Source organism: Eublepharis macularius, chromosome 6 (assembly GCF_028583425.1).
Source record: "Eublepharis macularius isolate TG4126 chromosome 6, MPM_Emac_v1.0, whole genome shotgun sequence".
NCBI classification, from domain to species: Eukaryota; Metazoa; Chordata; class Lepidosauria; order Squamata; family Eublepharidae; genus Eublepharis; species Eublepharis macularius.
This window is the reverse complement of record NC_072795.1, coordinates 100072597-100099042: the sequence shown is the minus strand read 5'-3', so window position 1 is coordinate 100099042 and position 26446 is coordinate 100072597. Positions and strand designations below refer to the sequence as shown.

Genomic DNA, 26446 nt, shown 5'->3' with positions numbered 1-26446 from the left:
TTCTCCTCACCTCCATTTTATCTTCCCAAGCAACTCTGTGGACTTAGGTTAGTTTGAGAAAGAGAATGTCTGGCCCAGTGTCATCCATGACTGAGGGGGATTTGAGCCTGGGTCTTCCCAGTCATAAGTTGACACTCTAACTACTACACTGCCAGAGTAGTGAGTCAAGTGCTACCACACTCCTGCAGCTTACAAATGACAGGCTCCTTGCCAGTCCAGTCCAGTGGAACCCTTAAGCAATTTTTTTCAGACTGCAGGGCCTTGCATAGCACAATCGATAACTGCTACATTACTCCACATACTACAGGAATGATCTTCAGGCTATATATGGAGCTGTGTTGGGAGGAAGGAATCTGAGAAACCCTACCATGTGTGGTAGCTTTCTGGATGGCTCTATAGGTCCTTACATATGTGTTTGCATATGTGTCTAGCATTTTAATAAACAAGGGAGGTTTTTTTTTAAAGGTAGTTGTCTTTCAGTAGCAACAGGGAATGTTTGTTTCATGTTTGCTCTTATTACAAAAATATTCTAGCTGTGGCGTTACTTGCCAAGTTGGGTGGGGGGAGCTTTTAATGGTTCTTAACAAAACTGGATGCTATAGTCTAAGTTTGGCAGATGCTGTGCTGAAATTATGTGGCGATAACAGAGAGCAGTCAGTCTTGAGAGAACATCTTGATGAATTAAACATGGTACAGCTGCAGTGTTTGCTTTAGATGTTTGCAGTAATGACTGGATTAGCCATAAAGTAAACATAAAGATTCTGAGTTTATAATATTGATTTCCAATGTGATCAGTGTTGTGCGCATAGTCATTACTACAATTAAACACTGAGTCATTGTAAACAGATGCACAGTCTTTCACTTACTAAGTGCTTCCACTACTTTTATCTCTCTGGGCAGAAAAGCAATTATGCATTTGACTCTGGGAATTTGTTCTTCTCTGCACCTGGCCTTCTTTAGAAAGAAAAGATTAAAAGAATCTCAGCTCTTCCTCCATAATATATAGTAAAGAATGACTAGACATTTTGTACTCATTAAAGTTTTCTATATAAATAAGCTTATGGACAACTTTGATGTCTGTTGGTTTCTAATAATACTGAGATTACTTTTATATAGCCTATATTTAAATCCACTTAAATATGAAACCTATTATCATGTGAACAACAACAGGTGCAGATGTTCTGATGGCCTGATTCATTCAAAAGACCTGTTTTCTTCAAGGCAATAGTCACTCTCTGTCAGCCTAATAAACCTCACAGGGTTGTTGTGAGGCTAAGGTGGAGGAGGGGAAGGCAATGTATGCCACCCTTTTAATTACCTTTTATTTAAATGCTTCAGGTACTCCTATTTATCAGAATCTGTCAATATTTTGTAACAATAATAATAACAAGAGTCCAGTAGCACCTATAAGTCTAACAAAATTTGTGGTAGGGTATGAGCTTTCGTGAGTGACAGCTCACTTCTTCAGATATATACAGTGCCCAGTTTTGTTAGTCTTATATGTGCTACTGGACTGTTGCTCTTTTCCATTGCTACAGACAGACTAACATGGCTACCCATCTTGAATAAGAAAAACCATGTGCTTATATACCTCTCTTCTAGACAGAGTAGTTCCTAGTCACAGCAGTGAAGTCAGTGTTGTTATTATCCCCACAATGCAGCTAGGGAGCTGGGGCTGAGAGGAGTGGCTTAATCAAGGCCACCTGCTGATCTCATGGCAGTAGAGGGTTCAAACCAGTAGAGTGCTGACCCACAGTCCTACCACTTAACCACTATGCTACAGCTGCTGTCTTGCAACCTTACCTGATGAATTGAAACTCCTTTGAAGCCTCACACAAGCCAATTAATCTCCATACCAAGAGGAGATGTTTACATTTACTAGCAAAGGAATGTTTTGGTTACATCCCTCTCCCCCCCTAACTGCATCTTCTCTCTCCTCCCCCCTCCTCTTCTATATTTGACCAGTTTCTGTACCATGCATCTGATGAAGAGAACTTGATTCTCGAAAGCTTATGCTACAATAAAATTGGTTAGTCTTAAAGGTGCTACTGGACTCTTTTTGATTTTGCTACCACAGACTAACACGGCTAACTCCTCTGCATGTAGTACATATAGTTAGTATATTTTTTCTGAAAGAATAATTACTCTTTTTGTTTTTAAACTGGTGGAGGTCAGGCTGTTGTGTGGCAAATAGTAATCCAGTGTGGTGTACTAGTTAGCCATAGCATTGGAGACCCAGGTTTGAATCTCCACTTTGCCATGGAAGCCTGCTGAGTGATCTTGGGCCTGTCACTTTGTATCAGTCTAATCTACCACACAGGGTCATGGAGGCAACATCTAAGCTACCTAGGTCTTCTGTCCTGTTTCCCTTCTGGAAAGTTCCCCTGCTGTTTGGCAGCAATCAAGCTTTTTGTACCTTATTCTATTTTTTGCTGCTGGACAGCTCCCTCTTTTTGTTCGCCTATCTACTCCAGTAGTGGCAAGAAAAGGACAATAAGCTGATTCCAGATAATGGAAGGCAGATAGAGTGTATTTATGCCAGTGGTGTGCTACTATGCTAGAGGCAATATAAAGGAGCAGACCTGCCTAAGTTGCTGAAAGGCAGATCTTAGATTTGATATGTGTGGATGTTCTGATTCTGATGGCCTGAAGAAAGACAGCTGTACTCATATTGTGTCTTAAAATATATTAACTATGCGTTCCCTTATTAACATGTACAATGTTAATACTTTTTAATGCTTTAGTTATTTCTTAGTAATTTATTTGAAATGGAAATACATGAGTAAAGTTATTCAATCATTTAATCAACTCTATCTAACACCCCCCCCATTCATTGCAGAACTATGTACTCCTATGTGTTACTGAGTTCAGTGGGACTTGTACACATAAATGATAATTGGTTTGTGTCCTGTACATAGATAATTGGTTGCTGCTGTATATCATCACCCCATTTCTATTGGTTTTGAGGACAGCAATCTTTATCTTGAGTGAGAAATATCAATAGATTTTACATTTGACCTCTGATCCTATAGAGATTTCAGCAAGTGGTTTTTAAAAAGTTAAAGTCAAACCTATCAGGAATTTGGTGGGAAGGGCATACATCAGGGAAAGTTTCCCCCTCCTGAACACATGATTAATGCGATTTCAGCTTTGTTAGGGCTACACAACACAACCTTGGCTATTAGATGGGAAGAGGAAATTCTTCATTTAACTTGGATGTGGTATGTGCATGTCTGTATAACCCTAGCTGCCTGTGAGCACTGGATTCTACATGAATTATTGTCCATTACAAGCACAGGACATAAAAATATGACTACCATCACAGACATTAATTATAATCTTGACCAGCAACTCCGTCCTTCTGTCCACCCCCACCATCCGTCCTTCTGTCCACCCCCACCACCAGCCCTGCAGCAGCAGACACCATCTTCAGGCCCTGCAGCATGACCTCTGGCAGTACCTCAGCTGCAGGAGCCTCTACAGGGCCCCAGGCCTCCCTCACCCTTAGGCCAGTTGCAGCCGACACCCAGGCACAACTCTCGGGAACAGCCTGCAGCCACTCGGCAGACTCACCCTTCTCCTGCAGTCGCCCAGACAGCTCTACCACATTCAGTCCCACAGGAGATGGCCATCAGCACAAGCCAGGCAGGCACAGGCACCAAGCTGCCAGGGAAGCCACTGGGGAGGGTCCAGAAGCAGCAAGGAAGCCAAGGAGAGCAGACCAAATGCCCGATCCGAGGCTGGGATGGAGTGGGTGGGGCTAGGAGACTGCGGAGCCTACCCAGCCTTCCTATCAGACAGGCTGGGAGCTGGGCCAGTCATGGAGACTGGGTGGAGATTGGGAGCAGGGCCAGGGAGGTGAGGCAAGGGGAGGCCTTTAAATTCAGGTTCCTGTGAAGGCCAAGGAGGATTTTGCAGTTGGAGCATGCTATTACCGCCAGGGCAGGAAAAGGAACAAGGTGGTGCAACCCCCTTCCCTGCCTGTCTGAGGCCGGAGGACACCTGTCTGGAGAGCTGGTAGGATGGCAGGCAGTCAGGTGGGGGTGCCGGTGAGGGAGGAGCCTAACAAATCTGTATCAAAAAGTCTACTAGCACAGTATGACTACAGCTTTCTGTAGTTGTTACTGTGCAACAACCGGCATTAGTAGCAATGTGTCTGAACACCGAGATTCTGTTTAGCTAATAGCCACAAATTTGTCTAATCATGTTAGTCTTCTATCCAGTATCTTCATTAATACTTTTAAACAACACTTAGTAGAGTGTTGTTTGGGACCTTCTGCTTTGGATGCAGAAGGTCCCAAATTCAATCCCGGGCATCTGCAATTTAAAAAATCAGGTAGTAGATACAAGAGACATCTAAAGAGGCAGACTGGCCATTTAATTCAGGGGAGGGGCTGTGGCAGAGTGATAGGTTATGTTTTGCATATGCAAGGTTCTGGTTCAATCCATGGTATCTCCAGTTAAAATAATAAAGTAGTAGGTTGAAGTCCTCTCCTACTGTCTGAGACCCTGGAGAGTGGCTGCAGGTCAGCTGAGACAATATCGACCTTGACAGACCAGTGGGACTGACTCAGTGTATGGCAGCTTCATGTGTTTGTGTATTCAGCCTAGTAATTTATGTTTATATTGGGGTTCCGCATCAGTGCGAGGACTGTGCCCACACGTGCACATTTTGAGGTCAGGAGAGAATAAGCCTAATAGGCTTGTAGGATTTTTTTTTTATTTTTATGGTTCTTGGGATCTGCAACTATTTGTAAATGCTTTTTGGTTTCCTTCATAATCAGCTTACTTTGGGTGACTTTTCATTGATTAGATATTGTAAAAACCTTTCATATAAAAATGTTTATTCTGATTCTGGATTCAAGAAATGTGTCCAGTGGTAAAATGAAACCTGGGTGTGTAATTCTGGTTCCTATTAACTTCCAAATGTATTCATGCTTAGAATGATTAGAATGAATTCTATTGCATATTTTAATCCCATTTTTGTGATTTTTCTCAAGGGCTCAGAGTCTGTTGCTTATGCCTGGGAAACTCCTTGTTCAATCAGAGTTTGTTATAATGTCATTTCAAAGAGTGATGCTTTTCCATCTATCTTATTTGTCATTATATTTGTAGCTGGATTAGAGAAAGATTAGATCTTTGAAGTAGGCACTGTAATATAAATATTTCTGCTACAAAATGCCAGTTAAATGTGAAATTTGCATTCTTTGTATATGGTAATGTCTTAGGCATATCAAATTGTTTACTCCCTGGAGACTGTAGTTTTCTCCAGGAGAAGGAACATAAATATATCATGTACAAAACTGTCTTCTCCCCACATAAATTCGATGTCATTATCTTTCCCTGCCCTTATTCTATATGTCCTTCCAAACTTTTCAGGGCTGACCCTGGTGCCTTCAGTTGCCCTTGAATCTTGGACTCCTTCGGTTATGCTCATGTGAGCTGTTCTGTAATTATGGAAGTTATGTTTAAGGCTTTGAAAGTGTAAGGTTTTATTTACAAAGGAAAGAGTACTATGTTAAGGTTGAGAATGGGCCAGTGGCCACAATCCCAATCCCACCATTAGTTCACTGATAATACCCACAGGCAGGAAGTCTGAATAGGGCCAATGGCCAATTGGCCACCATCACTAGTCATCGAAGAGTGGTGTTGTGGAGGAAAGCAGATGAAAGGTGGATCAAGAAAAGGCCAGAGAGGTAATAAACTGGAAATCAAGTGATGGATCTAAGCAGCAGCTCTAACCAAAATGTTAGATAAGAAGACTCAGTTAATTTTATCACTGTTCAGTGTTATGGACAGCTGGACAAAGTAATTTGACCTTACCATGGATGGACAACTTAAACCAATGTGCTTACTGATGATAAACATGTATCCCTTTTTGGACAGACATGCTACTTACTTACTTACTTACTTACTTACTTACTTACTTACTTACTTACTTACTTACTTACTTACTTACTTACTTACTTACTTACAGAAGCAGTCAGCTGTGCAGATTGGCTGATCCTTGTGACAGTTGTCAAGTTACTTGCTTTGCATCTCTGAAATTGTGAAGCCATTCTCCAGTACCATCCAGAGCAATGCTTCACATTTTTAAAGGTGATGAATAAACATTTAAATGTGCAACCATACTGGCAAAATCAAAAAGAGTCCAGTAGCACCCGTACTGGGTGTCTAAAAAGAAAAATATTAGTAGGCAAAGTGAATTCTTATGCCAGTATTTTAATTGAAGATTTAATATTATTTACAAAAAAGCTTTATTGCCCTAAATATTTTTGTACTGGAATATTTGGACTGAGCAATTGCATCCTTTTGCCTTTTTCTGTTGTAAGAACATACTTTTGAGCTTATGTCTAATTTATTATTCACTATATTGCCTTCTTTACTCAAGCCCCCCCCCCCCCGGTTGTCAGTCATCAGAGCTGGATCTTCCATTCCATGCTTTTCTTTAGGATTATTTAATCCTGAATGCTTTAGACAAGATGCTGCCAAGTTTTGGGGACTGCTGGGAATGGGCTAAAAGTAATTGAAATTGATAGACAACAAGAAAATAATCACTTCCAAGTGCTATTTTGAGACATATAAAATTTTGAATATCAGTAAGAGGACCATCTGGTTATTTGGACTGTGGCATTTGTTTTGTTAACATTTGATCTCTCAGTCTGTTCAAACTCCTTTCTGATGGACCCAGCTTTCTGGGGTTGTGGTGGAAGGCAGATCAAAAGACTGGCTTGTATGCAACCATGCAGTTTTGAAGTCTTCAAGGTACTTCCACCTTTGGAACAGAGACAGTGATTTCTCCCACTGCATACCATTCTCTTTGTCCTCTGTGCTGCTCATGTGGTTCCATCAGTGTCAATGGGTTTATAAGGGTGTAACTCTGCTTTGAATGACTCCAATAACCTGTGTGAGAGAGTAACTGGCCCAAAGTCTTTCTGTGACTTTGAACCCAAGTCTCCAAAACCCAGTCTGTCACTCAATCCCACTATACCATAGTCTATGCATAATTGTACGGACATATTTCTCATTACCATGAGGTTTTCTGTGTAGTCAATGTCTGCATGCTCCTTCCAAAAATCTGTCAGTTGTAAGGCTGATAAGTGACCTTAAGTGTCAAGACATGCTCCTTCTCTTGCCAGTGATGTTATCTGCTCTCTCTCCCCCTCTTGCTTGCTATGATATGAAACTGAATCCCCCTGTAGCTGGACCCTGAAGACGGGTGATAGGAAGATGGGTAAGACTGTCCCTGAGGGGATGAGCCTTGTCCTATTACAATACTTAATAGGACAAGAAACTCATTTCAAGGCAAGATGTAATATACTCATCTAGTTGTCTGGATGCAACAGCTTTACATTGGAGATTGCTTATTTTTATTTGAAGGAAGGCCTTATATCCCAGAGGTTATCATTACTGTCACCTACATTTCCAGTGATGTTCAGGACAGGAGCGCTGTCTTGGTTGTGTGAGCCTCATGGACGCATTCCAGTCTGTGATGCAGCCCCTCTCCCCTATCCCACAGCAACCGTCAGATTGCTTGTCATTCAGAAGGTTTGTCTGCCAAGGTTCACGAGAAGGCTATGCAGTTCATGGGAGCTAATAGAAAACTGCTATAACACTCATTTTTCACACTGAATGGGCTTTTATTTCTTTGAGGAGGACAAATCCAATGTGGGTGGTAAAATATTTGGACTTTTCTTTTTGCTAAATGATCACAACCTAGCAAGTTCATGAACCCAGTGATATTAGAATATAATGTTGTGTATTTTTCATCAGTTTACCTCTGTATCAGTGTCTCTACGCTTAGGCAAAATGATGGACTTTCCTACCTGATGTATCCAATAATGCTCTGTCATTTCTTACACCTAATGGTGTAAGGTCAGTGCATGAAGTGATTGTCATCCATTTTTCTACCTTGATTCCTTAGACCTTTCCTTGGTTTCATTGTTGTGGTAACATAGTTATAACATTGGGTAACAGTTATAGCCTCAGCATTCAGTTTGTCCTGAATATCATTAAGCTAAATATACACAGATCACAAAAATAAATACTGAACAAATAAGAAGATCTGAGTATTATGGAGAAATGAAATCTCACATTTTAGGGAAAAGACCTTGTAGTCTGATCTAGTCAATGCTTAATATATTTGTTAAATTGATTCCGGTGCTTGACTTTTGCCCACTGTCAAGGATAAACATGCTTAATATTGACTGGATTACACACCTATGTTATTTATTTAAAATACATCTACATTGTCTCCCCATAGAAATATCCACGAGACAACTTACAAAAATAAAAAAAGATTAAAAATATTTCCTCCCCTGTAGAGTTGTTATAGGTGGTCCTGCCTTTATACCTCAGTGTTGCTATAAAAGCAGGGCTGCCTATAAAAACTCCACAGTGGAAATATCCCTACCCAATAGCTAGTAACAACAACAACATATTTGGCAAGTGCATAAAAGATTATAAACTTTGCTGGCAGACAAACTCCTGAGGGATAGGCATTCTTCACTTTTGCTGCCCACCCACATTATGCAGCAGAGCATCTAAAGATAATCAGAACTGGTGGGTATGCTCGTATGGGAGAAGATACTCCTTCAGAGATTCTGGCACTAGGCAATTTAAGATATTATAGGGGATAGTCAACACTTTGAATTGAGTCCAAAAGCAAACTGGTGGACCTGTGTATTTCTTTCATTAATAATTTCAATTATGTGGTAGGGTGTTTTGTAATTATCGTAATTAATATGACAATGAAACAAATTCTCCATTTAAACAGCCTGTAAGCCTCCCACAATGATTTTCTTTCTTTCTGTTCTGGTTTCTTTCTAGGGTTCCCAACTTGCAAAAATAAATCTCTCAGCCCCACCCACATCACAGGGTGTTTGTTGTTGTGGGGATAATAATGACATATTGTCGAAGGCTTTCATGGCCGGAGAACGATGGTTGTTGTGGGTTTTCCGGGCTGTATTGCCGTGGTCTTGGCATTGTAGTTCCTGACGTTTCGCCAGCAGCTGTGGTTGGCATCTTCAGAGGTGTAGCACCAAAAGACAGAGATCTCTCAGTGTCACAGTGTGGAAAAGATGTAGGCAGGTCATTTGTATCTACTCAGGAGGGGTGGGGTTGAGCTGAGTCATCCTGTAAGAGTTTCCCAGGGTGTGGAATGCTAATGGCGGGAGGCTTCACTGTATCCTGAGGAGGTTCTTTTGCATATGGATTGGTGCTTGATGTGCTAATCTTCTCTGCAGGGCTATTGTTGAGTATAGAGTGTTTTGTTAGCCTGGTGTTTTTCAGAACTGGAAACCATGCTCTGTTCATTCTTAAGGTTTCTTCTTTCCTGTTGAAGTTTTGCTTATGCTTGTGAATTTCAATGGCTTCCCTGTGCAGTCTGACAAAGTAGTTGGAAGTGTTGTCCAGTATTTTGGTGTCCCGGAATAAGATACTGTGCCCTGTTTGAGTTAGGCTATGTTCAGCCACTGCTGATTTTTCAGGTTGTCCAAGTCTGCAGTGTCTTTCATGTTCTTTTATTCTTGTCTGGATGCTACGCTTTGTGGTCCCGATGTACACTTGTCCACAGCTGCAGGGTATACGGTATACTCCTGCAGAGGTGAGGGGGTCTCTACTCAGTCTCAGTCCCACTCCAACCCATTGTGAGTGCCATTGGTTCACCGACATATGAATTAGCTAGACATCTGGCTGATCTCCTGCAGGACCACATCGGGAAAACCTCGTCTTACATCAAAGATTCAGCAGATTTCATCAACAAAATCAGTTCTCTGAAACTCAATCCACAAGACATACTTGTCAGTTTTGATGTTGTATCCCTGTTTACCAAGGTTCCAGTAAAAGACACTATTGCACTTATTAATCAGATTTTCCCAGAGGATGAAACAGCCTTATTCCATCATTGTCTGACAACCAGTTACTTCCAATGGGATAACGAATTCTATGAACAGATGGATGGGGTGGCCATGGGGAGCCCTCTGAGCCCAGTTATAGCAAACTTCTACATGGAAAATTTTGAAAAAACAGCTCTAGAATCAGCACCCCACAAACCGAGTGTATGGTTCCAGTTTGTGGATGATACATTTATCATTTGGAGCCATGGGGAGGAAGAATTGATGGGGTTTTTGAATCATCTCAACAACATCCACCTGAACATACAATTCACAATGGAGAAAGAAATTGAGGGAAAACTCCCATTTCTGGATACCTTGGTCATCCGCAAAGCAAACTTTCAGTTAGGTCACAAGGTCTACAGGAAACCAACTCACACTGATCGGTACTTACACAAAAACTCCAATCACCACCCCCGACAGAAAAGAGGCATAATGAAAACATTAGTGGATCGCGCAAGACGGATATGTGAGCCGCACTTTCTCAATGAGGAAATTAATCATCTAAACCATGCACTTCAGGCAAATGGCTACTCCAGAATTGAAATCCGAAGAGCAATCAAACCCAGGATGAATCAAACAACCAAGGAAAAACAGTCTCCTACAGGAAAAGTGTTTTTGCCATATATCAAAGGAATTACTGATCAGATGGGAAAGCTTATGAAAAAGCATAACCTTCAAGCAGTATTCAGACCCACCCGAAAAATACAACAGATGCTACGATCAGCAAAAGACAGTAGAGACCCCCTCACCTCTGCAGGAGTATACCGTATACCCTGCAGCTGTGGACAAGTGTACATCGGGACCACAAAGCGTAGCATCCAGACAAGAATAAAAGAACATGAAAGACACTGCAGACTTGGACAACCTGAAAAATCAGCAGTGGCTGAACATAGCCTAACTCAAACAGGGCACAGTATCTTATTCCAGGACACCAAAATACTGGACAACACTTCCAACTACTTTGTCAGACTGCACAGGGAAGCCATTGAAATTCACAAGCATAAGCAAAACTTCAACAGGAAAGAAGAAACCTTAAGAATGAACAGAGCATGGTTTCCAGTTCTGAAAAACACCAGGCTAACAAAACACTCTATACTCGACAATAGCCCTGCAGAGAAGATTAGCACATCAAGCACCAATCCATATGCAAAAGAACCTCCTCAGGATACAGTGAAGCCTCCCGCCATTAGCATTCCACACCCTGGGAAACTCTTACAGGATGACTCAGCTCAACCCCACCCCTCCTGAGTAGATACAAATGACCTACATCTTTTCCACACTGTGACACTGAGAGATCTCTGTCTTTTGGTGCTACACCTCTGAAGATGTCAGCCACAGCTGCTGGCAAAACGTCAGGAACTACAATGCCAAGACCACGGCAATACAGCCCGGAAAACCCACAACAACCATCAATAATGACATACTTTATAAACTGCTCTGAGTGGGTGTCAAGTCATCAAATGTTGTTGTTGTTATGTTGTTGTTGTTAATTCAGATTTGTTTGGGCTATGTAGAGCAAACCTTATAATTATTAGTCTTTGATCCCTCACCCTGATACAACCCACTCACATGAGGAGCTTCCATGACTCCTCATCTAGTTGCTATCATCACATCTTGATGTTGCACCCCCATTCTGTGTCTCATAGGTAGGATTTGGCCTCTTAGTGTACTTGTGCTGCTAAAAGCTGTGGCTCAGCTTCAGTTAATGAAAAGATTTTGCACAAGTCTGCTTGCCTGATCATTCCTTGGGATACCTAAGCTCATTGAATTATTTGCTCCCCCTTTCCCTCCTTTTCAAGATGACATCCGCTTCTCAGCTGTTTCACATCATGGGTCATTCTTCAGATTTCATGGGTTTGTTTACTCCAGCCTTGGATGCCGGTCTCACTTGTGTTCTGGATTCAAACTATTTCTGGTAGTAATTAACATGTGCTGAGATTATCACATCTAGCTTGTGTAATATTATGCACATTATTTTTCTGCATTGGGAAAATGTGCAGATTAGCCACAGAAATGTATCCCAACATGAAGTTTGAAATGCATCCAAATTTTTTTCTGTGTTAGACTGGTTGGATGTGAATGTGTATGTCCAAATATGCAGATGACCTGCTGTTAACATTTACTACCCATGTCATCACTTTTCATAGGGCTAGCAGTCAAGTATGCTCTGTTGATAATTGTCCCCAAAAACACTCCATACACAAGAAATAAAGTTCTTGCCCAGCATACAAAATCCAGAATAGCAATTTCAGCAATGAACTGATCATAACTTTGGCAGTTGTGATTTTTGAAAGGTGTAGACTAGATATTTTCTGCCAGATGAATGAAGGTAGATCCTAGCCCCTGCCTTTCCTCTTAATTTTCATTCAGTAAGTCAGGTAACAAAGCAGTATAGAATTTTTGTCACTCCTTTCCAAGAAAGTTAGTCAAGAAAAATAAGTAACAAGATTCGGTTTCGTTTTCCCGGCCATGTCGGACGCTCCTCTCCGCAGGTCCGGGAGGAAGCGCCCAAGCAGCCTGACTGGGTGGTTGACCTGCGAGGGTTAACCCCCAGGACTCTCAGTGAGGGGGTCAGGGTCTGGAGCGTGCCGGGAAGAGCCCCCTGAAGTCGATGCAGGGGGTAAATTGCCCGTTTGCTCCTACGGAGGCTGGCAGACTTGCGCAGCACATCATGTGCTGCCGGGCCATGGAGAATGGCAAAATGCAAATTTAAGGTGAAAACTTGTAAGTAGCGAATCCCTTCTGTCATTTCAAGCGTATGCGAAGGATTGGTGGGAGTTGAAGCTAAGAAGATTCGGATGTCTTCCCCTTCATTGAGTCTCGGAACTTATTTGGCGGATTTCCCCCCCCCCCATATGGCGATGAAAAAGCAGAGCCCTGCTATGGGCAAATCTGTTTCGGCTGCCTTGCAGGGGAAAGGAGAGTCTCTTGAAGAGCTGGTTAAGCGGTCAGTCGTCGAAGCTATAAAGCCCTTTGTTGATAAGCTGAATGAAATCGGTCAAAGGGTTGGCTCAATTGAGAGTGAAGTGAAAACCATTAAGGAAGCAGCCTCGGGGGCAGAGCAGTCTGCTCGGGAAAACGCAGAACTCATGAAGGCAACAAACAAAGAAGTAAAGCTTTTGGAGAATCAACTGATAGGGCTACAAGTGGATCGTGCTCAGACGGTATTGCGTCTCCAGAATGTGAAGGAGGAGGAAAGTGAAAACTTAAAGGACTTGGTGTCGGAACTTTTGGTGACATCCGCAAAGGCAACTAAAGAAGAGTTAAAAAGCGACATTTTGGAAGTCCGTCAGACATCTTCAAAATATGCAACGAAGCGTCAGCTGCCTCGCGAGATTATTATCGACTTTTCATCTAAGAAGCCTCGGGACACCATCTTATATAATTCGTACAATATGGATTTGGACTTTCTGGGTAACAGGGTTAAGATATTGAAGGACGTTTCATTTTTAGCTCGGAAAAGAGATTTAACTATAAAAGGTTTGCAGCTCTTCTGAGGAAGCGTGAAATAAAATATAAATGGTTATTTCTGGAAGGTATCTGGTTTAGTTATAAAGACCAAGCCTACAAGATAACATCGGAAACACAACTAAGGGACTTTGTGTCTAATCATCAAGAGTTCCAACAAGAATTTCTTCCCCCTCGCTGAGTTTCAGAAGGTCGGCGGTCCCCCCTCCTAAAATGGCAGCGAAAAAGCAGAGTCCTGCTTTGGGCAAGTCAATTTCGGCTGCCCTGCAGGGAAAAGGGGAATCGCTCGAGGAGTTGGTGAAAAGGTCGGTTATCGAAGCCATAAAACCCTTTGTTGACAAGCTGAATGAAACAGATCAAAGGGTGGGCTTAATTGAGAGCCATGTGAAAGCCATCAAGGAAGTAGCGGGGGGGGGTCAGAGAAGTCTGCTCGGGAAAATGCGTCACTCATGAGAGCAACGAACAAGGAGCTAAAGCTGGTGGAAAACCAGCTGATCGGGCTGCAAGTGGAACGAACACAGACTATTTTGTGTCTCCAGAATGTGAAAGAGGAGGAAAACGAGGATTTATGGGATCTTGCCTCGGAATTATTGGCGGCACCCGCGAGGGCAACTAAAGAAGAGGTAAAAAGCGCCATTTTGGAAGTCCGTCGGGCTTCTTCAAAATATGCAACGAAGCGGCAGCTGCCTCGCGAGATTTTTATCGAATTCTCATCTAGGAGGGTCCGGGACACTATCCTATACAACTCATATAATGCGGACTTGGACTTTCTGGGAAATAAGGTTAAGATCCTGAAGGACGTTCCATTTCTAGTTCGGAAAAGAAGATTTAAGTATAAAAGGCTTGCTGCTCTCCTGAGGGAACGTGGGATAAAGTATAAATGGCTATTTCCGGCAGGAATTTGGTTCAGTTATAAAGATCAAGCTTACAAGATAAATTCAGAAGATCAGCTAAGGGATTTTGAGGCCAAAAATTAAGAATTTGGGCAAGACACCAAGCAAAAATAAGAAGATTCGAAGTCTGAAGGGGGGGGAGACAACGAGCGCTGCGGCTATTGCTGCTCAGAGAGAATTGCGTCCGAGGCCTGGGGGGGGAAGAAGACTTAAGTTGGATTGTGATTTGTATTTTGTAAGGTCAACCACTCCATCAATAGTTTATAAAGGTTTAATTTTTAATTATGGCAGTATGAAGGGAAAGCATTGTAGTGTAGTGTTTATTGTCTGTATGTTGCCTTCCCCTTTTTCCCAGCCCTCCTTCCCTTTTTCTTTTCTTTCCCCCTTTTCTATCCCTTGTACTTTTGTAGTTTTTGTAGTTTTCTGTGTTAGATATTAAAAAATAAAAATTTTCCAAAAAAAGAGTTCCAACAAGAAGAGGACTTAGAAGCTGAAGGGGGGGGGGAGGAGGGAGCGAGCACAGCTACTGTAGCTGTTCAGAGAGAGCTGCGACCGAGACGCAAGGGGGGGAAGAAGACCTGATCCTGATTGTAGTTTGTATTTTATAAGATCTACCAATCTAATAGCATATTATAAAGTTTTAACTTTAAACAATTGTAGTATGAAGGGAAAGCAATACCTGTAGATGTAGTGTGTGTGTTTTTATATGTTGTTTTTTCCCTTTCCCCCTGTTCCCTTTTTTCCCTTTTTGTAGCGTTAGTAATTAAAAAATAAAAAAATAATTAAAAAAAAGAAAAGAAAAATAAGTAACAAGTGAATCAGGATTCTCTTTTATATCAATCATTTTAGAAAACGAACATCCATAATATTAATTCATACTATTATGAAAATTATGTATGTATGTGCTGTCAAGTTGCAAACAACTTATGGTAACCTCAGCAAGGGGCTTCCAAAGCAAGCGAAAAACGCCACTGGTTTGCCATTGCCTTCCTCTGCAGAGTCTTCCTTGGTGGACTCCCATCTAAGTACTGACCTGCTTAGCAATCTGACAAGACCAGGCTATACCATGCTGCCTTCTGTCCCATAAAGAGAATTAGTTAAAAGCAAATTATGAGTTTAAAATGTTCAGAAATTTGATCTTGGTGCTCTAGCAAGGAATTATTGATAAAATTGTTATCTATGTGTTCTCTTCACACCTCTCTTACTTATTTATCACTGAAGCCGGAATAAGAAATACAGCAATTCAATTTATGGACAGAAATAATTTGAAAAAATCCATTAGGCATTAAGTGTAGTTGTGCTCATGTTAGCAATCACACATGTTAATATGTATATGATTTGCAATAATTCTCAGGAGAGATATGGGGGCAACTCCAGCAGACACTTTAAAAATGATCCTAATATATTTGTTTTTCTGCACATACCGCATAGACAGTGAAATCCGAAGCAGATTTACTTCAGTCTAAGCCCATGGAGTAACTATGCTTAGTATTTCACTGATCTTTAGGTTATTTCTCCAGGGGTAGTTTCTCAATCAGAACATGATAATGAATTTTCTGGAGTTTCCTAATAAAACAAAGATGGTTACCTTCTCTAAAAAAAGCTAATAACATTTTTTTATGATTTTAAAGTAAATTCCTCCCCTGACTTATATTGTTTTTTTTACATTCTTACAGAGAATATTTCTGAACGCTGTGAATGAGGAAGAAATTTTTGCACACCTTGGCCTGGATTACATTGAACCATGGGAAAGAAATGCATAGAAAGACTTGCTAAAATGTTTTATGAACTCCCAGCCTTTAAAAAAAATCTCCTTTATCATACATTTAGGCTTTTCAGGTAAATGTGTCTTTATTATTTAGGAAGGAAATATTAAATATACATAGACACTCAGTGTAGGTGTAGTTTTCTTCTGAATAGTCTCAGATTATCTGCATGCAATCTACTATATTGGGGAATTGGGATTTAGGAATTTCTGTTGCTCTAGTTTTGTGGGATTGAGACAACAGTAAAATGCATGTTCATGTAAACCTTGCATGGAAGTAATAGTGACACAATTGAATGAAGCTGGTGATACGTATAGGTACAGTGATTTAGGTACTCTGAACCACCAAAAACAATCATGCCATTGATTTGCTGTGCAAATACGGAAACAAAGATAGATACGTAAAAATGGGTTGGATCCAGTCATCATTTTGATTCAGTCTCACTCAGTTTCTCTCCATACTACGACTACAGCCCCCACCTCACATGTACATTCAGGTCCCATAATTCTCAGCGTAGCCTTTCTCTGTGGTCACAGAGGATGTCTCCCTCATTCTTCATCAGCAGAAGAGTTGGTAGGATCTAATCTCTATATGTAAAGATTTCTGGGGCAGGTTTGCTGTCAATACACAGTCCCAGGTTATTACTGAATAATTTGTTTTAGAGGTAAGAATTATTCATAGTTATGAAGTATTGCAATGTTACCAGCAGAAAGGATGTCTGAACATGCCAAGGGCTCCCCAACACATTTCAGAATACTTGGTTGATGCTGGAAATATCCAGTTTTAGAGGCTATAAGAATGATGGCTATACATGTGGCTTCAGATAAGAGAGCCCACATTTGACTCATCATGAGATGATACAGGCTCATAGCTGTTCTGCCACTGGCTTGGGTTGTTATGGCTGGCAGCAGCTGCCATTCTCAATTCCTTGTTTTGCAAATGCAGATGCAGGGTACCAAGCTTTACTGCAGAGCACAAACACAGCTGGAAGCAGTGCTTTCCTTTCTCTGAATCTACCTGCTGTAAATGCAACCAAATACCAGCTCTACACTCAGCTTTGTATGTGCAGTTAAGCCGTGCTTTGAAAGTTACACTCTTCTCTTTTCTCTGAATGACCAATAGACCAATGAACTTTATTACTTTGATTTAAACAGAGTCACAATCTATGAATAAAAGTTGTGTTTAATTTTATGCCGAAAGATCTTGTCTCTGTGTTCTGTTAGATCCTGTCCTGAAGGAATAGTATACCATTCTTTTGTGGTGCTAATTGGCAAACATCAACTCTTAGATGCAGGTAATGTGGTTAGCAAGCCACAATACTTGATGGGTGTGTAGTTTAATACTTGTATTTCTCACCTTTATTTTGAACAAAGGCATTTATTTATTTATTTATTTTGCAAAATGTGAGGTTGCATAGTAATTACCAAAGTGTCATTGTAAGATCTGGACCAACTGAATTCACTGGGACTGTCCAAATATTTTTTGTTCTATCTAAAGAAGTTCCTAATGCTTGGAGCATCATTAAAGTCTGCATATTACGAATAAGAAGTCATGAGGGATCATGTCCATCAAATTATTTCCATCATTAATAACTTCCCATATGTAACGATTAGTATTCAATGGCAATGCTAGACTTTAGAAAAGGTTTCATATATGTATAAAATACAGAACGAATGGAGGAATGATTTGAAGTGTGGCTCTGAAAGGTAATTAAAACCTGGAACTTTTTTTGAAAAGCTCTTCTAGAGAAATAGTGCTGTGTTAGTAAACATGACTGTCAAAACCCCCTTCTACTACATATTTCATTATGCCAACATTTGACTCCCAATTTATTAAAAAAGATAGATAACACACTGTGTACTTCTGTGAAGTGTGACCTCATTTTAATGAATAAAAAAAAATCTAAAGGTCTTTTAGAAGAATGAGAATCTTGGCACAGTTATACTACACCAGGTGTAAAGAAAGCTCTGTCCTGTAGCATTCCTTATGAACATAGTAGCCAATTAGCTTAATGGATCTGTTCATGAAAACAAGGTCTGGAAATGAATGACAGGTGTGATGAAACAGACTATTGTACAAACAACAAAACCCAGAAGTGGTTTATGTGCACAACTGATATTATTCAAACTCAAGTCCGTTTTGGATTGCAATAATTTAAGTCAACAAAGTCAGTGTCTCAAACAAAGGTTGAATTCTTGGGTTCCTATTTTCTACTTGGATCTGAAACATAATTTTGTTCTGTTAAATTAGATTAATTAGAAGCAGGAATCGAAATGCAGTTTTTAAATTGTGCAAACCAACCCATAATTCATTTATATGAATGTAACTTAAGCTGATCTTATATTTACTCATGAGAAATCTTACTACTTCAGTGGCATTTCTCATCTGTGAGTTGTCTTACGTTTTCAGCCACAGGCTAAATTGTTAGACTTTCTGGAAAACTTGAGTCTTAAAAACATGGGGAAATGTTAAGCTTTTGCCGGTGAATCCAGAAGATATCATGTATTAGGTGGGTTTTTTTTAAATCGCAGGTGACAATTTTGATGCTTTATAAAATGGGGACATTCTTAACACAATAGAAAGAATGGCTGGATCTATTATTATTTGCTTTAAGTTAAATGACAGAAGTTTTGAAGATTTAGTTTAGTGAAATTCAATTCTGACAGTTTGCATTGGCAAATGAGTGAAAGTAGAAGAGCTTCCTTTGAGCTTTGGACCTCAGATGTTGGGGTATTGACTTCAGTCAGTCATGCTGGGTGAGGAAGACCTATGGATTACAGGGACTTAACAGATGTAATATGTCTCTCTGTGCACAGAACATGCAGTGTCTCTTTGCCTCCTGTGAGTGGAGATCATGCTTACCAACACCTGTAATAGAGGACATGTTTGTCCAAGCCATATATTTCTGTCCACTTCCTCTGGGGCCACCGTACAGAAGACTGGGAACAGGTCAGGTTCCTTGCCCACCTTTGTTTGAGTCTGAAGTGCAGCAACAGAGCACCGTTGTGTTGGCCAGGCAAAGGGTTCTAGCATTTATGCTTACTAGAGGTAGGCACAAACTGAAATATGGATCGAAGTTTGACATGAACCAGCCTGGTTCGATGTTCGTGAACAGGTGGGTCGTAGGACCACATTTTTCACAACTGCGACAACTTTTGGGCTGGTCCATCGATCTGTGAATCTACACCTCCTGGTGTAGATCTGTCAGTTCCCTAGGCAACAGAAGAGACATCCGCAAACCTTCTGCAGCCCTTGGAACACACCAATCTTAGCCCTTAAAACTCTGATAGGCAGCTGTGGCTGCCATCCAGAGACCTCCCATTCTTCTCTATGTGAGCAAGGAACAACAATTAATTCCCTAGGCAACAGAGGGGACAGAAGTTCTGCAGCCCTGTGAACACACCCATCTTAGCTCTGAAAACCTTGATAGAGAGCTCTGGCTGCCAGTGAGCTCCTATTCTGCTCTACGCAAGCAAGCACTATATAATACGCAGCACTGAGCTGCATGGTTTCATTTTCCAGTAGCAGTTTTAGTGAAGGAGGAACTTATGCTGGAATTTTTTGGAGTAAGAGACGGAAGACTTAGTTTTTCTACTTAAAAATAGACTGAATAACAACAGTCACTTTCTTATTTAGAGCACCTGTCCTGGCTGGGAAAGTGTCTGTGTGGTGGGTGAGGCGGCTCTTTCCCCACCCTTTCCTGTTTGATTTTGTTTCTTAATTATTTTTATTTTCTGCTCCTGTCCCACCTGGGAAGGTGTCTGTGTGGTGGGTGAGGGAGGCCTTTTCCCCCAAGGAGACTCTCCCTCCCCTCTGGATTAACCTCCACTCATGGATCGCCTCTGTCCTTTCCTGCACAGGAATATTCCTGTCTCCCCAAAGAACATCTATTCCTTTCCCCCCAAGTTTAACCTCCTGTCATAGATTGTCTCTTGTACTCCTCTCTTTTAAAAGAATATTCCTCCTGCCTCCCCAAGAACATCTCCTTGACTGTCCCTTTAAAGAATACTTTTGACCCAGCCCTACAGCAGTTTTTCTGCTCTCAGGAACCATCATTTCACTCTGGGGACAGTCATTCCATTCTCAGAGGAAGATTCTCTAACTCCAACCCACGCTGTCATTGCAACTTTTGGGTGCTGCAATGTATTTCAATGGAGCTAGTCCTCGCTCCCATTCTATCTAATGGAAGTTTCTTGGGGGCAGCCACTTTGGGGGTCTATAACTTGGACATCCGAAATGCAATGTTCACCAAACATGGAGGGTGGCTGGAGAAGAGCCTTATGAAGAATCCCTGTGAGTTTGGCATCTCTGAGAGCCAAGCTACGAGTGCCGAATGACACTTGCCTGGCAAGTGAACAGACTCACGTGTATTCCTCCCTGTTCACTTGCCATTCACTTGCTCTCCACTTGTTCAAGTGGAGAGCAACAGAAGAGACAAGTGATCAAGTGGAGAGCAAGTGAATGGCAAGTGAACAGGGAGGAATACACATGAGTCTGTTCACTTGCCAGGCAAGTGTCATTCGTCACTTGTAACTTGGCTCAAAGTATGAAGGGAGCCATCCTAGGGCCCCCAGAAGTGACAGACCACAGACCAATGAACCGGTCCACGAACTGGGACGGGTCCATGAAAGTCTGTTTTGAGGTTCATGAAATGCGACAGACCCATGACCTGAACAAACCGTTATTTTCCCCAGTACATGCCTCTCTCTAATGCTTACCAATTGTAGGGCTCACTTTTAGCACATTTAGATTTCCTTTTGAATATGAAGAGGGCTGTAAGGTGTGAACAATCCATGCCTTAGGGCCCCTGATAGGTATAGAACCCCTTGCAAGTATGGGCTTAGGGTGTGGCTGGAAGGCATGTGAACTGGCAACCTTGCTGAAGCTAAGCAATCTGAGACTTGTCAAGAGTTTGGATGGGAAATGTGCCATGTGTAGATCCACACAACTCTTCTGGGTTGTCAGGGGCTACTGAGTTCTGGCCTACAGGAGGAGGTAGACTGATCTGCAGCCCACTGCAATCATTTTGCTAAACACTTTGTGGATAAAATCTCTCACATCTGCTTCCACTTAGACTCTGCATTAGCTGTAACAGGATTGGCTAGTCCCAGGCTGCTGATTTGTCCGGTTGTGTGGTATATACATTAAAATGGCTTCTCACTATGAAGGTATACCAAATATCTTCATAGAGTGAAGCCATTTTATTGTATCAATATGTTCATAGGCAAACTGAGACCCCTAGCACAACCCGACAGAGGAAGAAATCACCATATTATTATTTCATATCTTAATTCAGTCTCCATTGAGAAGTTGTCCGTTATGTAACCCTGAGCAGTCAGGGGAAATTGGCTGCCTATGAACGGCCGTCTTACTTATCAAAGAGCCTCATGGACTTTATTTTTATTTTATTTACATTATTTCATGTCTGCCTTTTTTAGTGAGACTTAAGGTGTATTACATAGTGTAAGTCAATACAATCAACTGCAGGACATTTAATAAACAATATAATAGGATATGGACTGCAGAAATTTGAAAAACAAGCATAAATCGATACAGAGCTGAAACAAAATATAAGCAATTCAATATGACATACATTAAACAATGCAGAAACTACCCAATAAGAGCATATTTTCAGCAATAGGCAGTATGCAGTAGTATAGGCTACAGTCCCGATCCCATTATCAATGCATTTCTTTGAACCATTTCCTTACAGCACAGCCCTGTTAACTGTGTAAAAAAGCCCTGATGAATAATTTCCTTTTGCCTAGTTTGTGGAAAGCCAGGACAGTGTGAGCTTTTCTGACCTCTTCAGGTAGACCTTTCTATAAGGTGGAAGCCAACACTCAGAATACACGTGTACCATCACTGTTGATTTTGCCCATTTGCAGAGTGGCACCTGCAGAAGGTCCTATTCAAATGAGCAAAGTTGCTGGGGTGGAACATAGAGGTGTTCCTGTAGATATGAGGGACTAAGGCCATAAAGGGTTTTGTATGTGATAGCCAAAACCTTGAACTGAGCCCAGTAACTGATGGGTAGTCAATGGAGTGACAGCAGAATAGGAATAATATGCATGCTCTGCCTAGCTCCCGATAATAATTGACTTCAGCTCCTCCAACTCTCTCACTGCATTAGCTGTATTTCAGCTATTTGATCTCTCTGTGGTACCAGTTGCACAAATGGATCAGATTCACCTTCAGCACTAACAGTTACATATATCTATCTCTTGCTAAAACAACTTTATTTATCTTTTCCCATGTGTTTCAGTATCTCCCACACTGACCAAAAGAGCTAGTAGAATTTAAGAAGTTTTCTGTATGGAGGAGCACCTCAGTCAAAGGGGACTTTTCTCACCTATCTACTCTAAATCAATATTTGCCTGTTCTCCTGTCATGAGTTGTCCTTTTTGACACTTAAAAACATCCATCAACCCCCCCCCTCCTTGTACTTTATTTTCCCCACCAAGTAAGACTCCTCCAATATCTTTCAAATGTTCTGATTTACATCCAACCCCAATGGAGGCATGTACTCCTTGCAGCCCTAATTCACACATCTTTCCACATTTAGAGGTATAAATATAGCTCCCAGAACCCTGTCAGGTTGGTTCTGGATTTTCTGGTTCTATTGATCCTGATGCCCAAGAGATCAAAAGTGCTGACTAACAGATTCCACTTGTTTCTGAGATGTGCAATGTCTCTTTGTGATGCTGTTACCACTGGAAACATTCATCTGCAAGGCAGGCTAATATGTTTATCTTACACACTGTACCCCTATAAGTCAGTAGGACAATAGTAGCTATGATAGCATAAGAAATTGTAGATGGTTTATGTTTCCTTGTTTGAAATGGAGTGTGTTTCTATCAATATTTTTTTTACATTTTCATACCATTGCTGTTCCCCTGTTCATTGACTCTATTGGAATAAAACCTCTATTTCATGTTTAACAGTCATCAATTTATTTCTGGAAACCAGCCCACTTTAATTTTTAAAGTACCATCTCAAATTTGAGACCCTGATATATATACCAGGCAGGAAGATTCGGATAATAAAGTTATTTGGGTTTGCATCTTTGTGCACTTCTGACACACCTTCTTCATGTCCGGAACCTTCTTCACGTCAGACGGTAGATATGTGTAGACCATTTGGATAACTTTCTGAGGAAATGGACAGGATTATTGGACGTTTGAGACCGACCACCTGCTTGTTCAATCCTTGCCCCTCCTGGCTGCTTAAATCTGCTGAGGGGAGGGCTGGCAGACTGATTCTGGGACACAGTGAATGCCTGTCTGAGAGATGGGGTGGTTACCCTTGCCTGGAAGCAGGCAGTGGTGTATCCACTCCTAAAGAAACCTACTCTGGACCCAATAGGCCCAGAATGCTCCAGCAACAAAAATGGGGAAATAATTCCTCCTGTGCTGTTTTTTGATACACGGGAAAACAGCTTGAGGGGAAGACAAGAGCCCCCACGCAGCAGTGTTATGAGCCTGTTTTGGATCTCCTTTTTTTAAAAAAGAAGGCATTCTCTGCAGCTACTGTGGGGCTGCAGGGAATACAAGTTGGCTCCATGGCAAACTTGTGAAAAAAGGAGCATCTAGTCTGGCTCTTAGGTTGTGCTGCAGGAAGGAGACTCTGTCAAGGCTTGGGTTGGTCCTCTCTCTTCACCCAAATAGCAAGAGGGATTACACTGGCCCAAAGATTGGGGGCCAACCTACAACTATACAGTGCCTTCCCCCCACCATTTCTTAGTCATTTTGAATGAGACAAAGTCATGTTAGGGCTTTAAATGTATAATAAATATTAAAAACACAGGCAAAACAGTGTTGTCATTTGTTCTGTTGATCAAATCTTAATTAGACATTGAAAACAGTCCACAGTAGCTAAGACGACTTATTTACATGGATCAAGGGAAAGTAAAGGTTCATTGGCACATCAGTTGAGCAATAATATTCCAATTTGGTAGTATGTAGAAACAGATCACAGTTACTGTGCTCAGCACTTTCTTGTGCAATTGGGTTACAGGCAAGTGAACAAAGCTGTTTATATCATTAGCTTTAAGTGGTGAATATGCCAGACAGGCATTTCTTCTCTTGCTGTTTAGCATTTCTATTGAGAAAAATCATCCTATCACCATTTCCAAGGCATTTAAACTTTAATTGACGTGTGCTTTTATTGGGGCAGTCTGTCTAACTACAAAGAAGGTGCAGCCCCCAAGCAGAGAAGTTCACAGGATGTAAAGATACTTTCCCCAGACACCACTGCTTCCTGTCCTTTTCCTTTACCTTTCCGTATAGTTTGCTTGCTGATATTCAAGCTTCATATCTGAACTTTGCATCTGTGAAGGTCATTCTGCACGGAACCATTTACCAAGACCTTAAAGAAGGATGATGGCGCTCTCAAATGAATATTGATACGCTGTACTTGTAATTTCCCTTAATGATCTGAAGGATATTCAAATCATGTATGGAATTGGAAGTCCGATCTGTTGCCATCAATGAGTATGGTGTTTTGCAAAATGACTCAGGCAAAGAAGACAGGTACCTGCCCCAAGGAGTTTGCAGTCTAAATTGCAGCCATGGGAGAGGCAACAAAGTGATGGGAGCGATGCAAGAGACGATTGTAACAAACAAGACACAGAAAGGAAGAATAAGAAAAGGATGAATGTCAGCAAATGAAATGGCATGTTTTTAAGTTTCATGTAAATACTTAGAAATTTAGGTCACAGTGAGCATATATATTTATACTCTAAATGAATTAATGTATAAGTAAAGCTTTGTGTACACTGGCTGGCTCACCTAAAAAATCCAAATTCTGTGCCAAGGTTTCCAAATTCTATGTCGAGCAAAGCTTTGCTCATACAAATATGGTGGTTGATCCATCCTCCAACCTGTAGGATGTAGGATATATCTTTAAAATAAACAGAAATATGCACATGTTCCCATTTGTCATCATCTATTCGTCACAGAGTATGGATTGGTTGGGAGTACGTTGGCACAGAATTTGGATTTCTTGGGTGATTGGCCAAGCAGAATATATAGGGTGATGCTTATTATCCAAATCTGTTTAGGGTGTTCTCTGACTAAATATTCCCTGTTCCCTGAACCAGATTATCCAGTACAAAGGTACGCAATACCAAGTTCTATCTATTAAATCCAGATTTTCTCGGGTTTAGAATATTAATGGGGAAGTTCAGCCAAAGAATAGAATCCTAATCAACATGAGTGTGTTTTGTTCAAATATCACCAAACCCCACAACAGACATGGCATTTACTCTATAAGTGACATCTTAGCCAGATACTATTGTACTTATGTGAGTATAGATTGCATGAACAAATGATCATCATGGTTTGCTGGAGGGCAGTAGCAAAGCAAAAATGGTTTCTGTAAATTCTTGGTAGATCGTATTCAGTTTGCTGTACAATAAAGGAATTCTGACCACTTAACTAATATGAAGAACAATTGTATATGTAAATCAGAAAAAGTGATAGTGTTTTTATGTATATGGATATATTCTTATGCACACAGCTTGGAGCAGAAGTCTATTTTACTAATGATTGCACTAACAAACTAATCGATTTCAGGAAGGTACTAAAAAGTGCTGTGGCTACTAAAAATATCTTAGCTCGACGGAAAAATTCAGTTTCCTCAAACACATTAGCATTTGTGACTGATAATGCAAATGTGAATTATGTCACGGTACACTCAATGTACCATCTGCTCCAAAAGAGAAAAACAGCTGTTGGAAAATGTAAGTTGCAGAGTTGACGTGGTATGCAATATGTTCATATACTGTATGGAATAAATCAGTGGAATGTTGACAATATATTGTGCTAAAACGATTCAACTACTTTTTTAAAGTTTGCAAAAAGGAAGCACTCAGCTGCAAGCAGTTTTGAGAAAGAGCAGAGGAAATGGCAATACAACATCCTGACCAGATGGCTTTATCTCAAGCCAGTCATTGACAGGCTGCTGCATCTGCAATTATATCCCAAAATGCTTTTGGAATTAATTGGAAGGTGAGTAAAATGGTAATGTTGGGGGTTGGTGGGGTGAACCCATATCAGCTTTTCTGAGCTGAAACTGAATCAGGGGCTGGAAGCCAGGTAATGTTAGGAGTACAGCAAGTTGAATATGGCTGAGAGCAAAGATAGTAAGGTTAAAAAAAAACACAAGGGGTTAACCAGCAGTAACAAATGAGCTTGCGAAGCCTCAAAATGCCAAGTTCAGTTTACGAGGTACAAGACTGGTGGAACACTGTATAAGCTATAACTTATTATAGATTGTCCCTACAAGAAATTTTATGAACACAGGAAGATACAGAGAGGAGATTAGAGCAAGGACACTGGCTTTATTGGACCAAGTCCTGCAGAAGTTTAAATATCTAGTTCCAGCTTATTGATCTCTTTCAGAAAGCCAGGTTCCCTTCTGT

The 26446-nt window shown here is 41.0% G+C and overlaps 1 protein-coding gene across 1 annotated transcript in view; it reads left to right on the top strand.

The window, feature by feature from the left end:
* DNTT (DNA nucleotidylexotransferase) overlaps positions 1 to 16020 on the top strand; it is a 205346-nt gene extending 189326 nt beyond the window's left edge. Inside the window, exon 15 of the mRNA XM_054983605.1 lies at positions 15934 to 16020. Coding sequence (XP_054839580.1) covers positions 15934 to 16020 — 87 coding nt within the window. The remainder of the gene's footprint in view (positions 1 to 15933) is intronic.
* Positions 16021 to 26446: the final 10426 nt, after the last annotated feature.